Genomic DNA, 13,470 nt, shown 5'->3' on the forward strand with positions numbered 1-13,470 from the left:
AGGTGTTTATTAGCTAACTTGGAACAACCAACGAGGTACCGGATTCTATCATGTATCAGCCTTCGGCTTTACAGGCCAGGTGTTTTGGTGATGTGTTGCTGCACAGGTGTGAGACACATTACTGACCTATTGGGAGTAGTAAACCTTCTAACACTGAGCTTACAACACTGGACATTAATCCTCTAAAACAGCTTATCTCCTGACCCTTTCTATTAACTCATTCTTCCGTTACTCATCAACCTTTTTTTTATGTCTTTACCAAATGTCTTCTTCACAAAAGAAAGAGCTAGACCTGAACTTAGTGTTGTAGACAGAGAACCAAAGGATCACAGAGCTCAGCTAGACAAAATGAGCACAGGAAAGGGCTCAGTCTGATGGGTTTGATTGAATACATGCTTTACAGAATCAGAAGCACAGACTGGAGTGGCTTCAGCTAGGGAAATGGTCTAGAAAGGACAGTTAGGCTACCTTGACCTGCAGGTCTGCTGAAGGGCTGTCATCCTCTGTTGTACTTCTGGACAGTTCAGTGTTTATTGCATAAGTGTCATAGCATCCATGGCGTCCACAGAGGCCAGTTTCTAAGGATATAAAGGACCAGAGTGATTTCTACTGGTTTGTAAACAACTGATAAAGTGCAGGCAAACCAAAGACAAAACTTTAGGTTTTGAAGCCACCAAGCAAGAGGTGACAAGAAATACATTTCCTCCAGTTTCCCCATGACCATAGAGAGTGTCTATAGTACTCATGTTTTATAAATGAAAATACAACAAAACAAACAAGGACACTAGTTCATTAGATCCAATGTTAACTGATAGGAGTCTGCAATAGTTTATAGGTAGAATAGGTGGATGTTTTTGACCCAGGATCTCACTGTGTTATTCAGGGTGGCCTAGAACTTGCAATCTTTCTATTCTGGTCTCCTGAGTAGCATGGTCACTAGGCCCAAATCTTCAGGACAAGATTTTTCTCCTTGGCTTCAAAGTTTTGGCTCTAGTATTATTTCTTTAGAACAAAGTGTTTTGTCTGTTTTTATTTTTTTTATTTCACTTTATGTTTATGAGTGTTTTGCCTGTGTGTGTACACCTGTGTACCATGCCTCTGCCTCCTGAGTGTTCCACCACTCCTGGGTTATGCAGTGCTGAAGATCAAACCTGGGGCTTCCCACATTTTAAAGTCCATTGTTCTTAGTATGAACTGGTGACTTCATGCCTGAACTTCGTCCTTTACTTCATGAAATCATGGCCCACATCTTTTTGAATGGTTGGTTTCAGCCAGCAAACATAGTGAACAATACATCTGGAAATATTCTGTCATATTTTATCTGAAAAACTCTTAAAGCAGCTGCTGATTTGAAAGGCTTTTATTATGCTACAGACAGTCTATTGTCTGTGGAAGTGCTGGCTCTTACACAGCACTGTGTGTTGCTCTTTCTGAGCTATTAACTTGATAGAAAAAAAAAAAACTTGTCTTCAGTAATTTATGTGTGGCTTGTATTCCCTAAGAATATTGTAGCTTTTTCTTTAGCTGATTTATTGTGCATTTAGGGATTTTCTTGTTCACTTTTTTGTTTAAGCCCAAGTCAAAAGTTAAATGGCTAAGTAGGATTAAGATGCTACCTAACCTGAGCTTAAGAAATTTTACATTTCTGCTTGGTAAAGTGGTTTAACCTCATGACTGAGCATACCTAAGTAGATTTATACTGATAAAGTGGGGAAATTTCACTGCTTACAGTGTTGCCTCCTGAAGTGGTTTCTCAGCTTTTGGTAATGTCAGGTGTATAGTTCACCTCTTTGGCATATTAGATAGTTAGGATACAAAGGGATAATAATGGACATCTAACCCTTGCCCAGGAATGATTTTTGAAAAGAATGAGGAAGACTATAATTTGTGGTATAATACATATAAACGTACTTATACAATCTAGTTAGTATGACTTAATATTTTTCCATTTATTTATTTATTTATTTATTTATTCACTTTACTTCTTAATCACAGGCCCCCTCTCCTCCCAATATCCTTCTCACCTAGCACTCTTTCCTCCTCCCTACTCCCCTTCTCTTCTGAGAAGGGGGGAAGCCCCCCTGGGTACCAACCCACCTTGGCATATCAACTCACTGCAGGACTGGGGACATCTCTCACTAAAGCCAGACAAGGCAGCCTAGTTAGGAGAACAAGATCCACAGGTAGGCAACAGAATCAGGTGTAGTTATCCTTCTGCCCCCCGACTGCCCCAGTTGGCAGACCTACATGGATACCAAGCTGCACATCTGTGTGTGTGTGTGTGTGTGTGTGTGTGTGTGTGTGTGTAGGGGGTGGGTGACTAGGTCCAGACCATGTTTGCTCTTTGGTTGGTTGTTTAGTGACTTAATATTTTGACAATTTTAGGGATGCTGAGGATGATAAGTTTTATTTACTTATTCGAGTCTTATGTATTATTAGTTACTATTTGTGGTGTGTGTGTGTGCATGCACATATGCAGGTACATGTGCCTTCAGGTGCATGTGCATGCACATGGAGGCCAGAGGTCATGTCAGGTGGTGTTCTCAAGGAGCTGTCTACCTTATTTTTTACAAGGTCTCTCATTGGGATTGGAAGTTTCCCAGTTAGTCTAGACTGGTGGCCTGTCTCCACATTCCCAGCACTGGGATTATAAGCATGTGCTACCACACCTGGCTTTTTCACATGGGTTCTAGAACTCAAAGTCTGGTTCTCGTGTGTTCAGATCTAGTACTAACTAAGCTAGCTCCAGTCATAGTTTTGTTTTTCTGTATCATGTGTTTTTTTGTTTTTTAGATAAAGTTTCACTCTGTAGCTCTCTCTCCAGTCATAGTTTTGTTTTTCTGCATCATGTATTTGGTTTTTTAGATAGTTTTACTCTGTAGTTCCAGCTTTCCTAGAGCTCAATGTATATAGCCCAGGGTGGCTTCAAATCCATGGTGATTTTCTCTCAGCCTCCTGAATGCCAAAATCTTATGTGTAAGCCAGCATGCCTGGCTTAGTGTTAACAACCTAAAAATTATATTTTATAAATTATTTTAAATACTTTTTAGGGGGAGCTGGGAATTGAACCCAAGGCCTTGTGTGCACCAGGCCAGTGGAACAGTGAGTTTATAGCTCCAGACCTGTTTTGTGATTTTAAACTGGCCTGGAGCTCACTCTGTAGCCTGGGTTTTGTATAATTGTCATCCTCCTGCCTTTGCTTCCTGGTGCTGAGTTTGTAGGTATGAGCTTCCACATCTAGCTGTCGTTTTTCTAAGTGGAATAATAAGGTCAGAAAGATTTTCCCACAGCATTGAGTCTTTATAACCATATTGGCCTTCCCTTGAATTAAGATGTGCCTTAATTTGTTTCTGTTAGGTAAGTTATTTTAAAAGTACTTTTGGAAGCCAGGCAGTGGTGGCGCATGCCTTTAATCCCAGCATTTGGGAGGCAGAGGCAGGCGGATTTCTGAGTTCCAGGCCAGCCTGGTCTACAGAGTGAGTTCCAGGACAGGCAGGGCTACACAGGGAAACCCTGTCTCGAAAAAACAAACAAACAAACAAACAAAAGTTCTTTGGTTGTTATGAATAACATGGTAGTGAACATTTTTGTGAATATTGTAATTATCACATTTGGAGATACTGCTTGTAAGATCTGGAAAAGTATGTTATTTTCACATTTATGACATTTAAATGTCATACTAAGGCTTCGTGTTTTATTGTTTAATTTCTAGTCTCAGAGTCAGAGTTTCATTAGATCTTTTCCCCATCTTTCTCCTTCTCCCCTCACCACATATATATTTGTGTGCATAATATTTTATATATTCATTTTACTCTACTTAAGTTGTTGAGAGATTTTTTCAGTGTAGCATATGCACATGTATTTTCAACAGGTTTCTCTATTTTTCTCACTTTTCTCAGTGATGCCTGCAAGTTTCTTTAAAGAATGGTAACAGCACTGTGTTTTGACTTCATGTTGTTTTCTAATTATTTTGTGAAAACATGATATGGGAATTTTCCTTTTGAGACAAGTTCTCACACCTCCTCTGCTGGCTTTGACCTCACTATGTAAATAAGGCGGACTTCTTCCTTCTCCTAAGTATTAAGGTTACAGCTGTGTGCCACCATGCCTGGTATGAGTGATCTTAATAATTGAAATATTTCTCACTTTTCTTTTGAAACTAGATTGTGGAGGGATTTTGTTTGTTTGTTGTTGTTGTTGTTTTAACCAGTACTATATGGGTAGTCTATGCTGGCCTCAAACTGGTAGCAATCTTGGCTCAGCCTCTTGAGTGATGGGCTTGTGGGTATATGCTACCATGCCTGGATTCATTATGTCTTAAACTATGTTTCAGACATGCTTAAGTAAAGGTTAGTAACAGTCTAAGAATTTATGTTTGACTCATGCCTTCCTCTTGTAGGTTGGAAAAGAGACTGTTCAGACTACTGAGGATCAGATTTTGAAGAGAGATATGCCACCAGCATTTATCAAGTGAGTAATTAACCATTTGTTACTAAATAGAATAGTACTCTTGATAGAAAGAAAAAGTAGTAATCCCAAGAGTTACTTCTGTGTGTATGTGTGTGTTCATGTGTATGTGTATGTGGAGGTCGAAAATAAAGTAAATCCTAAAACAAAGAGGACCTTGACACCCCCCCCCCCCCCCACATATAGGGTAGCAATCCTTTACTCTGGAAACTGGAAATGAAAAAATAATTCAGCTTTTTTCCTGCTATTCTTGTATAAAGTTTATTTCAGAGTAACTTTGTAGCCCTATTTGATGAGGAGAATGTGAACCTATAAATGTGGAAGGAATGATGGAATTAGAAAGTCATCGTTGTATATATTTCAGTGAAGCATTACTCATGGGGCAAAAAACTTGGTCTCCATGAGAACATGGGAAAACCAGTGTGTTATGATGAACTGAAAAATACTGAGCAGTTTATTTAAAAAGTGTATAACATAATTAACTCCATCGAAATCTTACTGTAGCTTAAAGCCCAAACAAGATTAATGTGGCTGTCAGCTCTGGAGGCAAGTAAATTCTCTACAATTTGAAACACAATGGTTATGTTTTTCTTTCTTTTCTTTAGGATGTAAGGAAGCAGAAAATAAATGTCTTGGCTGTGAAGGGGAAGGGACTGAGGGAAACAGATGGAAGCAATTAATTACATCCTTGGAATTGTTGAGTAGGACATTCTTTGGGGGCTATTTGGTTGATGTTTGGATGTTTCCAGGGCATTACTGACCTTCGCTTCCTCTCAAGTCTGTGCTACATGGCTCTGAATAGTGACTGCTTCTTAGGCAGCACAAGAAGGAAATAAGTTTTAGAAACTTACTGTTAGATTTGCTTTCTAGACTGCGAGGATGCCAAGGCTACAGAAAACAGAAGACTTTTGGCCCATGAGTAGGTTCATGTTAAAATCATCTTGTATATATTAAAGAGCTTTCAGGGAAGGATATGCCATTTCAGATTTTGGAGTAGTCTAAAAATCAAATTACAGGCTTACTTGTATGACTGGCAATTCAGGGACTGTTGAAAAGTGGGTTTAATATTAGTTAAAAGTGACACACATGTTGAACATTCTAGAAAAAAAAAACCCCAAACCAAAAACTCTTGTTCCCCCCAAAACCCTTCAAATCAGAACTATTTCTGATATTAAGTATTTCAGATATGGAATATTCAAACTGAGTTTATATTGTAATTGCCACCGAGGGACTTGCAGTACTCAGGATGTTCCTTCTTAAAGGCTGGGTATGTGACAGGCATCTTTAATCTCAGCATTCAGGAGGCAAAGACAGGCAGATATTTGTGAGTTCCAGGCTGGCCTGGCCTACAGAGTGAGTTCTTAAACAGCCAGAGTTACATAGTGAGACTCTTGATTCAAAACAACAAACAAACAAACAACCAAAACAAAACCAGAGCAAACTCAAAACAATGACATTTTAATAAAGAACAAGATTTGCAAGACACAACAAGGCTTTCTTTTTGTGGGTAGAACAAGTTATATGGTCTCTGACTGCACTGGAAAATGAGTTCACAATTTACTAAGTTTACCCCAAGATTTGAGTCATAGCCACACTGCTTGACAATTGCCCTAGAAACTGTTTTGATCCTCATAAACTTTAGGAGAGCAGTAGCCATGATGGGCTATTAAAATATTAGACTCACTTCTGGAGAAGTGATTTGTCCTTTAGAAACTGTCAGCAGGCATGGCGGCTCCATCATTCTGTGCTTATATCTTTTGTTTTCATCAATCATCATCAGTCAGCTGAGCATTAACTGATATTCATATGTAATTGATTGATTAATGGCCTAGACACACTCAATGGTTAACTATTTATTGCTCTATTTGTGTATCATGCTCATTACTACATAGCAGTTCTTAACAGTATATAGCGAAAAATCCCCTGTGAAAGGTATGATACATAATTTATTAATAGTAATAAACTACAAAATTGACTAATACTTTACTTTTAAAAAAATTGAGGGCTGAGGAGATGGCTTAGCAGGTTAGAGCATAGCTGCTCTTCTAAAGGATCTGAATTTGGTTCCCAGTACTCACACTGTAGCACACAGCCATCTATACGTCCACTTCAGGGCATTAGAGCCTCTTCTGGCCCCCACAGGTACCAGGCAGTGTATGCATACACTACACAGACTACATGCTGACAAAATACCCACATATGTAAGATTAAGGGAAAAAAATTAAAATAAGTGCATTGAAAGTGACCAAGAGGTAGGAGCAGATGTTGTTGTTGGAAAGAAAAAATGGAGAATATTCAGTCACACATCCCTCGTCACTGCTTACTGCTGTTGTTGTTTTTCTTATCCTTCACTGTAGTGTAGTAGACTATTTTGCTTTCTATTATATTTGTTTTTGTTTTTACTAGAAGAAGAGTGAGTGGAATTATAGCTATTATGTCTGGGAATTGCACTTAGTTCCAGACACACACATGGGGGCATGTTGGAGTATGTCATATATATGAACTTTTTCTTTTTCAAACAGCAGTCTCACACTTAGTTAGCTCATCTGGCTTAAAAGTCAAGATCCTTTTGCCAGAGCTTCCTGAACTTGTTGGATTACAGGTTTCTTTTCCTATGTATCCAAGAAAAACAAAAGGTGGAAGTATTTTGAGAACTTTCAAGTTCAGGAGCTGTGATACAAATGGACTTTATAAGAACTGTCAGAGTAGACTTGAAGAGTGGAAGGAGGTGGCGTGTTCAGTGTGCGACTTGGGAGACTAGAGGAGAGAAGGCAAGCTCCACTGGATGTCCTAGGAGGTGGATAAAGTCATGGAGGTGCATGAGGAGAGGGCTGGTACTGGCGGAGGTGGCAGGAAACAGCCTAGTGCAGTAGGGTAGTTTGGGCCCAGGGAGGAAAGTCCTTGAAAGCCTGGCTGGGGAATTTCGAGCTGGCAGGAAAGAAGCTGTGTAGTTTTTGAGCCACAGGATGACAGCATGAAAGTGCTTTCTCAGCAAGGCTCATAACCAGATTCAGAATGGATAATATGTGTCAGGGCTAAAATGAAGAATAAATTGTGGGTCAAACTGGCCAGCTTCATTTTCTGTCAATGTAGACTTTGATTCCTTTGATTCACATTGATTCCTTACAGATGAGAAATGTTTTTGATAAATTGTTTGAATTTTTCTTGGGAAAAAAATTGCCTTTGTAGTATACTGTGGAACCTCATTCTTTTTTTGTAGCTGCTGTTGCTGCTGCTTCTTCTTCTTCTTCTTCTTCTTCTTCTTCTTCTTCTTCTTCTTCTCTCCTCCTCCTCTTCCTCCTCCTCTTCCTCCTCCTCTTCCTCCTCCTCTTCCTCTTCTTCCTCCTCCTCCTCTCCCTCCTCTCTCCTCCTTTTTCTTTCTTCTGTTTTTTTTTTTTTTTTTAAGACAGGGTTTCATTGTGTAGCTCTGGCTGTCCTGAACTCCTTCTGTAGAGTGGGAAGTGCATTCTTATGTTTTGGCCCCATGTAAGGCTGTTTAGTGCCCCCAGGGTTCTCAGGCTATCACTTTCGGTCTTGTGCATGAACTCCCTGTAAGGAGCAGAATGCGCATTTTCTGCTGGCAGGCAAATGCTGTTGCACAGGGACTGGAACGTGTTACCTTCTGCCTCATTGCTGCTCTCAACAGCTTGCTGGGAGCTGTCAAAGCTCTGGTTGATTTGCCAGCTTGGATTGTTTCTGAAGCATGTTGGGCTATCTAGGCCTGCTGAATAAAACGATGTTCTGAGAGTGCCCTGTGAGAAAGAGCTCCGAGTTCCGTCCCTTCATTGTTTCCCTGGGGAAACACCTTGTTCTCATCCTTATTAAATGCTCTCCGTTAAGCATCATTTTGTCACATACCTGTACGATTTTAACATAGTTTATATTAATGTATAACAAAAACATTTTAAAAGTATTAAAAATACTTAGATCTAATTTACGTCTTTTTGGCCTAAGGTAAATAGTGTTTTATTTTATATTATCAGCACCTATAATTAGCTTTTATTTTCTTTTGATGTTAAGCACCCAAACAATTGTCTTGTGATTTGTATTTTTAAACCTACTTGATGGTTACAGTGCATAGAGTTTTTTATTTTTAGATTTTTTTAAAAATCATATCATAAAATGTCATTTGTTTGCCTGGGGCTAAATGTATGCTTTTGATGTTTCAGGGTGGTTTCTTTTTTTTTGTTGTTGTTGTTGTTTTGTTTGGTTTTTAACTTGAGATTTTTGTGATTTTTGTGATCTTTTCCATTGCTATTTTAAGAAGACTTTTGTCTCTTCAGCTGGATGGCCAAGTTTTGTGAGCTAATGCTGCCTCACTGCATTTTTGACCCAGGGCAGGCACTCTTGATTTTAAATAGCTCCCCTTTGGGCTTGCTGTATTAAACATGGCTGTATACTGCTGTTTTGGATTGACTTCTTTAAAAATGACATGAGTCTTCTCAGTAATTAGCGGAGTCAGTTTATTAATTTGCAGACGAGGTCTAAATAGACTGACAGGTTAAATCTGGCTTACTTTATGTACCCTACATGATTGAGAAATGAACAAATAAAACACTAGACTTGTGTCACTTGTGTTCCATTGTCTACAGAATAATTACAAGATTGAGAAGAACTCAGAGGGCCCGGGGAGATTACATATAGGTTAGTGGGATGTATATACATATATTACCATGTATGCTGGCTAGTCTTATGTCAACTTGACACACAAGAGAAGGGGGGGAGGGGAGACAACCTGCAGGTACGCTGGGTTGAGGAGCAAGAGAGAGAGGAGGGGCCAAGCAGCCCCTTTTATAGTGGGCAGGGTTACCTGCCTGTTGCCAGGTAACTGTGGGGCGGAGTGTACCTGGCTATTGCCAGGTGACTGTGGAGGTGGAGTTTAACAGATTACTAACATTCCCAAGTTTTGGTTTAATTAAAAAGAAAAATTAGAAAGAGGTGACAGCGAAGCAGGAATAGGGTCGTCATGAAATCTGGCTACTTCCTGCTGGCATTGGGGGCGACGTGTCTCTAGGGAGAACCTAGAAGAATGGATATGGGAGATGTTTGTCTGGTCTTAGAAGAGCTGACTGTTTTCTGATGTCCAGGGTCGGGTCCAGTAGAAGCAGCTGTGTGTGTGGCAGGAGATGGAGCATCTGAAGGTTGCTTCTCTGGAGCTGTATTGGATGTAGCTGGACTTGACAAGATGTAGGAAATAAGATTAAGAACACTTGGAGAAAGATTTTTTCTAAGATGTACATTTGAAACCCAGAGGGATCCCACCTTTTGTTATAGGTAGTGAGTGGGAATTTTAGGCAGATATACTTATCTGGATGGCATCCATGAGAGGTAGATCTGAGTGGGTTTCCTGTAGCTTATAAGTTTACAAAAGAGATAACAGCATGAGTTAACACGAGTAGTCTTTCAACTGAGTTTAGATAATGAGGTAACAGATAATATCTGTGAAAACTTAGCTGTCAATGTAGTCAGAAGTCTGGAAAGAGTAAACAACAATCTACCAGTTATATATTATTTTTTAAAAAATGACAGAGTCCATGAGCCAACAAGAAACACTTCTATAAGATCTGGCTGTAAGGCATTTTCTTAATTAGTAATTGATGGGAGAGAGCCATTGTTGGTGGTGTTTCCTTGGGCTGGTGGTACTGGGTTCTATAAGAAAGCAGGCTGAGCAAGAGCAAGCCAAAACGATGCACCCTCCATAGCTTCTCTATCAACTCTTACCTGTTCCTGTTCCTGTTCCTGTCCTGACTTCCTTCAGTAATGAGCAACAGCGTGGACTTGAAAGCCAAATAAATCCTTTCCTCCACAACTTGCTATTTGGTCATGGTTTTTGTCACAGCAATAAAACCCTGACTAAGACACCATGTAATTCTGAGAATGTCAATGTTAAGATTCTGCCCATTTAAAATAAGCTCTTGCTTTTGAGGCAGAGTCTCATGTGGCCTAAGTTAACTTTGAGCTGCATATGTAGCCAAAGCTGGCCTAAAATCCTGATCCCAAGGTTGCAGGTTTGTACCATCAGTAATAAACTCATGGTATAGATAAAAAGACTATTCCTCGACTCACTCAAGATCACCCGGTTACATTCTTATTGCAGATTTCATGGTTTCCAAAGGTATATCTTATTTTATAGTCTGATTTTCCAGAAAGAAGTGTGACCTACCGTTTACTTTTGGACTGTAATAACTTGTTTTGCTTTGAGAGACGGTCTCACTATGTAGACCAGGCTACCCTTCCATTTAAATCCACTTGCCTCTAGCTCCTGAAATGAGGGATTAAAGTTGTGTACTGCTTTTAGAAGATAACAGTTTAGTGTCAAGTTTTTGGGCCTCCCCTGAGCTTGATCCCACTTTGGGTCTGTCGCTGGACCTTCTTTTCCTCAGGCTCCTCTCCATATCTATCCATGCAGTTCTTTCACACAGGAACAATTATGGGTCAGAGTTTTGACTGTGGGATGGGAACCCCTTCCCTCATTTGATGCTCTGTCTTCCTGATGGAGGTGGGCTCTACAAGTTCCCTCTCCCCAATGTAGGGCATTTCATTTAAGGTCCTTCCCTTTGAGTCCTGAGAGTCTCTCACCTACCAGCTCTCTGGTACATTCTGGAGGGTCCCCCCAGCCTCCTACTTCCCAAGGTTGCCTGTTTCCATTCTTTCTGCTGGCCCTTAGGAATTTCAGTCCTTTTCTCCCACCCAATACCAGATCATGTTCCCTTCTCTGCCCTCACCCCATACCCTTTCCCTCGGAGGTCCCTCCCTCCCTTCCCCCTTATGGTTTGCTGAGGCTATGGAGTGCTCACAAAAAGGGACCTATCATGACTGACCTCCAAAAGACCCAACAAGCAGCTGAAAGAGTCAGATACAGATACTTGCACCCAACCAATGGACAGAAGCTGCTGACCTTTGTGGTTGAATTAGGAGAAAGCTGGAAGAAGCTGAGGAGGAGGACGACCCTGTAGGAGAACCAGCAGTCTCAATTAATCTGGACCCTCAAGATCTCTCAGACACTGGAACGCCAACCAGGCAGCATACATCAGCTGATATGAGGCCCCCAACACATATACAGAGAAGACTGCCAGGTTGGGGTTTAGTCAGAGAAGATGCACCTAACCCTCAAGAGACTGGAGGCCCCAGGGAGTTTAGAGATCTGGTGGAGTGGGGACATACTCGTGGAGACAGGGGGGTGGGGGAGGAGGTATGGAATGTGGAACAGTCTGAGGGTGGGCCGGGAGGGGAATGAAATCTGGAGTTTAAAACAAGCAAACAAACAAACAAACAAATAAAAAAGATTTTTTAAAAAAGGTAACAGTTTATTCTTTTCCTAACTGTTTCAAAAAACACAAAAGTACAGATATAATTTGTGATGTATTTCACTGCCTTAATAATTCTTGTTTATTTATTATGTGTCTGTATTTGTGGTTTAGGTGTATGTGAGGGTGCAGGCATGTGTTTGCTGTGATGTGGGTGTGAGGTCAGAGGATAACTTCCAGGACTTGGTTTTCTCTGCTATTTAGACAGGGTCTCCTTTTGTTTCTGTCCTGCTGCTGCCCTTGTGAGCTTTGGGTGATTCTTCTGCTAGATGCAAGCTGCACTCATCTAGCTCTTGCAGGTTCCAAGGATATAGCTCAGGCTGCCAGGCTTGCACAGCAAGTACTGTACTGCACTAAGCCATCCCTTGGCTCCTTTGTCCTAAAACTCTCAAACTGTAAAGAGTGAAAGCACTAAGCTTTTAAGGATTGAGATATATTATTGACTAAGTGACTCATCCCTTAGATATATAGAGACTGTGACTGCCTCAGCTCTTTCCTGGAAAAACAGGCCTGGAGAGATGACTCACTGGAGGAAGAGCCTGCTGTGTAAGCATGAGGACCTGAGTTTGGATCCCTAGCACCTACATAAAAGGCTGGATATAGTGATATGTACTGTAACCCCAACATTGGGGCCTGGGGGGGTGTAGAGTGGAGTCTGGAGAGTCCTGGTGGCTTACTGGCTGGGTAGCCAGTCTAGTTGAATTTGATTGAGGAGGACACTCAGACGATGAGTTATGGCTTTCTCGTGTACACATGAATACACATGTGCACATTCTGTCTCTCTGTCTCTCTCTCTCTGTCTCTCTCTCTCTCTGTCTCTCTGTCTCTGTCTCTGTCTCTCCCCAAACATCCAAATATATACTTACACATGCACTTACAGAGAGAGAGAGAGAGAGAGAGAGAGAGAGAGAGAGAGAGATGCACACATGTATTAATAAGTTAAACAAAACAAAAGGGAAATAGAAACATTAAAACCAGTCAGGTACGTGTATTCCTTTATTACCCTGACTTTTCCAATATAGGTCTAGTCTCAAATGAAGAAATGCACTATTAAAGTGTAAAGTTTATATGTTGTTTTCCCTTAAATTGTTTAAAATCTTTATTGTTCTTCTCATAGTAGAGTCAAAGGAACCCCATGAAACAGCTTTATTTCTTAAATTCCATGTGTAGACTGGTTATTTAATCCATTTCATTTTGTTCACGAGACAGCAGAGGCTCAGAAGCTCAGTAACTTGTTGAAAGTAACTGAGCCCAGGGGTGGCAGAAGATCCTAACCCAGGACTGTTTGACTGTAAGACTTGTGCTAAGACACACCCTCCCTCTGCTTTTCGAGAATGCTGTCTGGACTAGTTTCTAGACTAGTTTCTGTGAGGCACCCATGAATGATAATAGAGGTAAAACTATCTGGAGGTGAGGAGCGGTTTGGTGATGGTCCACCCTGCCTCTCAAGTTGTTTTTTTTTTTTAATTGTTTTCTTAAACAAATCCATCTGCTTTAAAACTTTATGATAGCTATTTTTTTAATTCAATCTATATTTTCTGTTCATAGTAAGACTTACTTTGTTGTGTTGGGGATCATACCCAGGGTCTTATGATGTTAGATAGTCATCCTTCTGCTTTATTAAATCCTCTAGTCTTTATTACTTGAAAACACACACACACACACACACACACACACACACACACACACACACACA

At 40.5% G+C, this 13,470-nt stretch overlaps 1 protein-coding gene across 2 annotated transcripts in view; it reads left to right on the forward strand.

The window, feature by feature from the left end:
• Nucleotides 1-13,470, forward strand: part of Vcl (vinculin) — a 97,487-nt gene that overhangs the window by 26,464 nt on the left and 57,553 nt on the right. For both annotated transcript variants that reach the window (XM_028758557.1, XM_028758558.1), the window contains exon 2: nucleotides 4,400-4,470. In XM_028758557.1, coding sequence (XP_028614390.1) covers nucleotides 4,400-4,470 — 71 coding nt within the window. The remainder of the gene's footprint in view (nucleotides 1-4,399; nucleotides 4,471-13,470) is intronic.

Source organism: Grammomys surdaster, unplaced genomic scaffold (genome assembly GCF_004785775.1).
Source record: "Grammomys surdaster isolate TR1022 unplaced genomic scaffold, NIH_TR_1.0 126198, whole genome shotgun sequence".
Classification (NCBI taxonomy): domain Eukaryota; kingdom Metazoa; phylum Chordata; class Mammalia; order Rodentia; family Muridae; genus Grammomys; species Grammomys surdaster.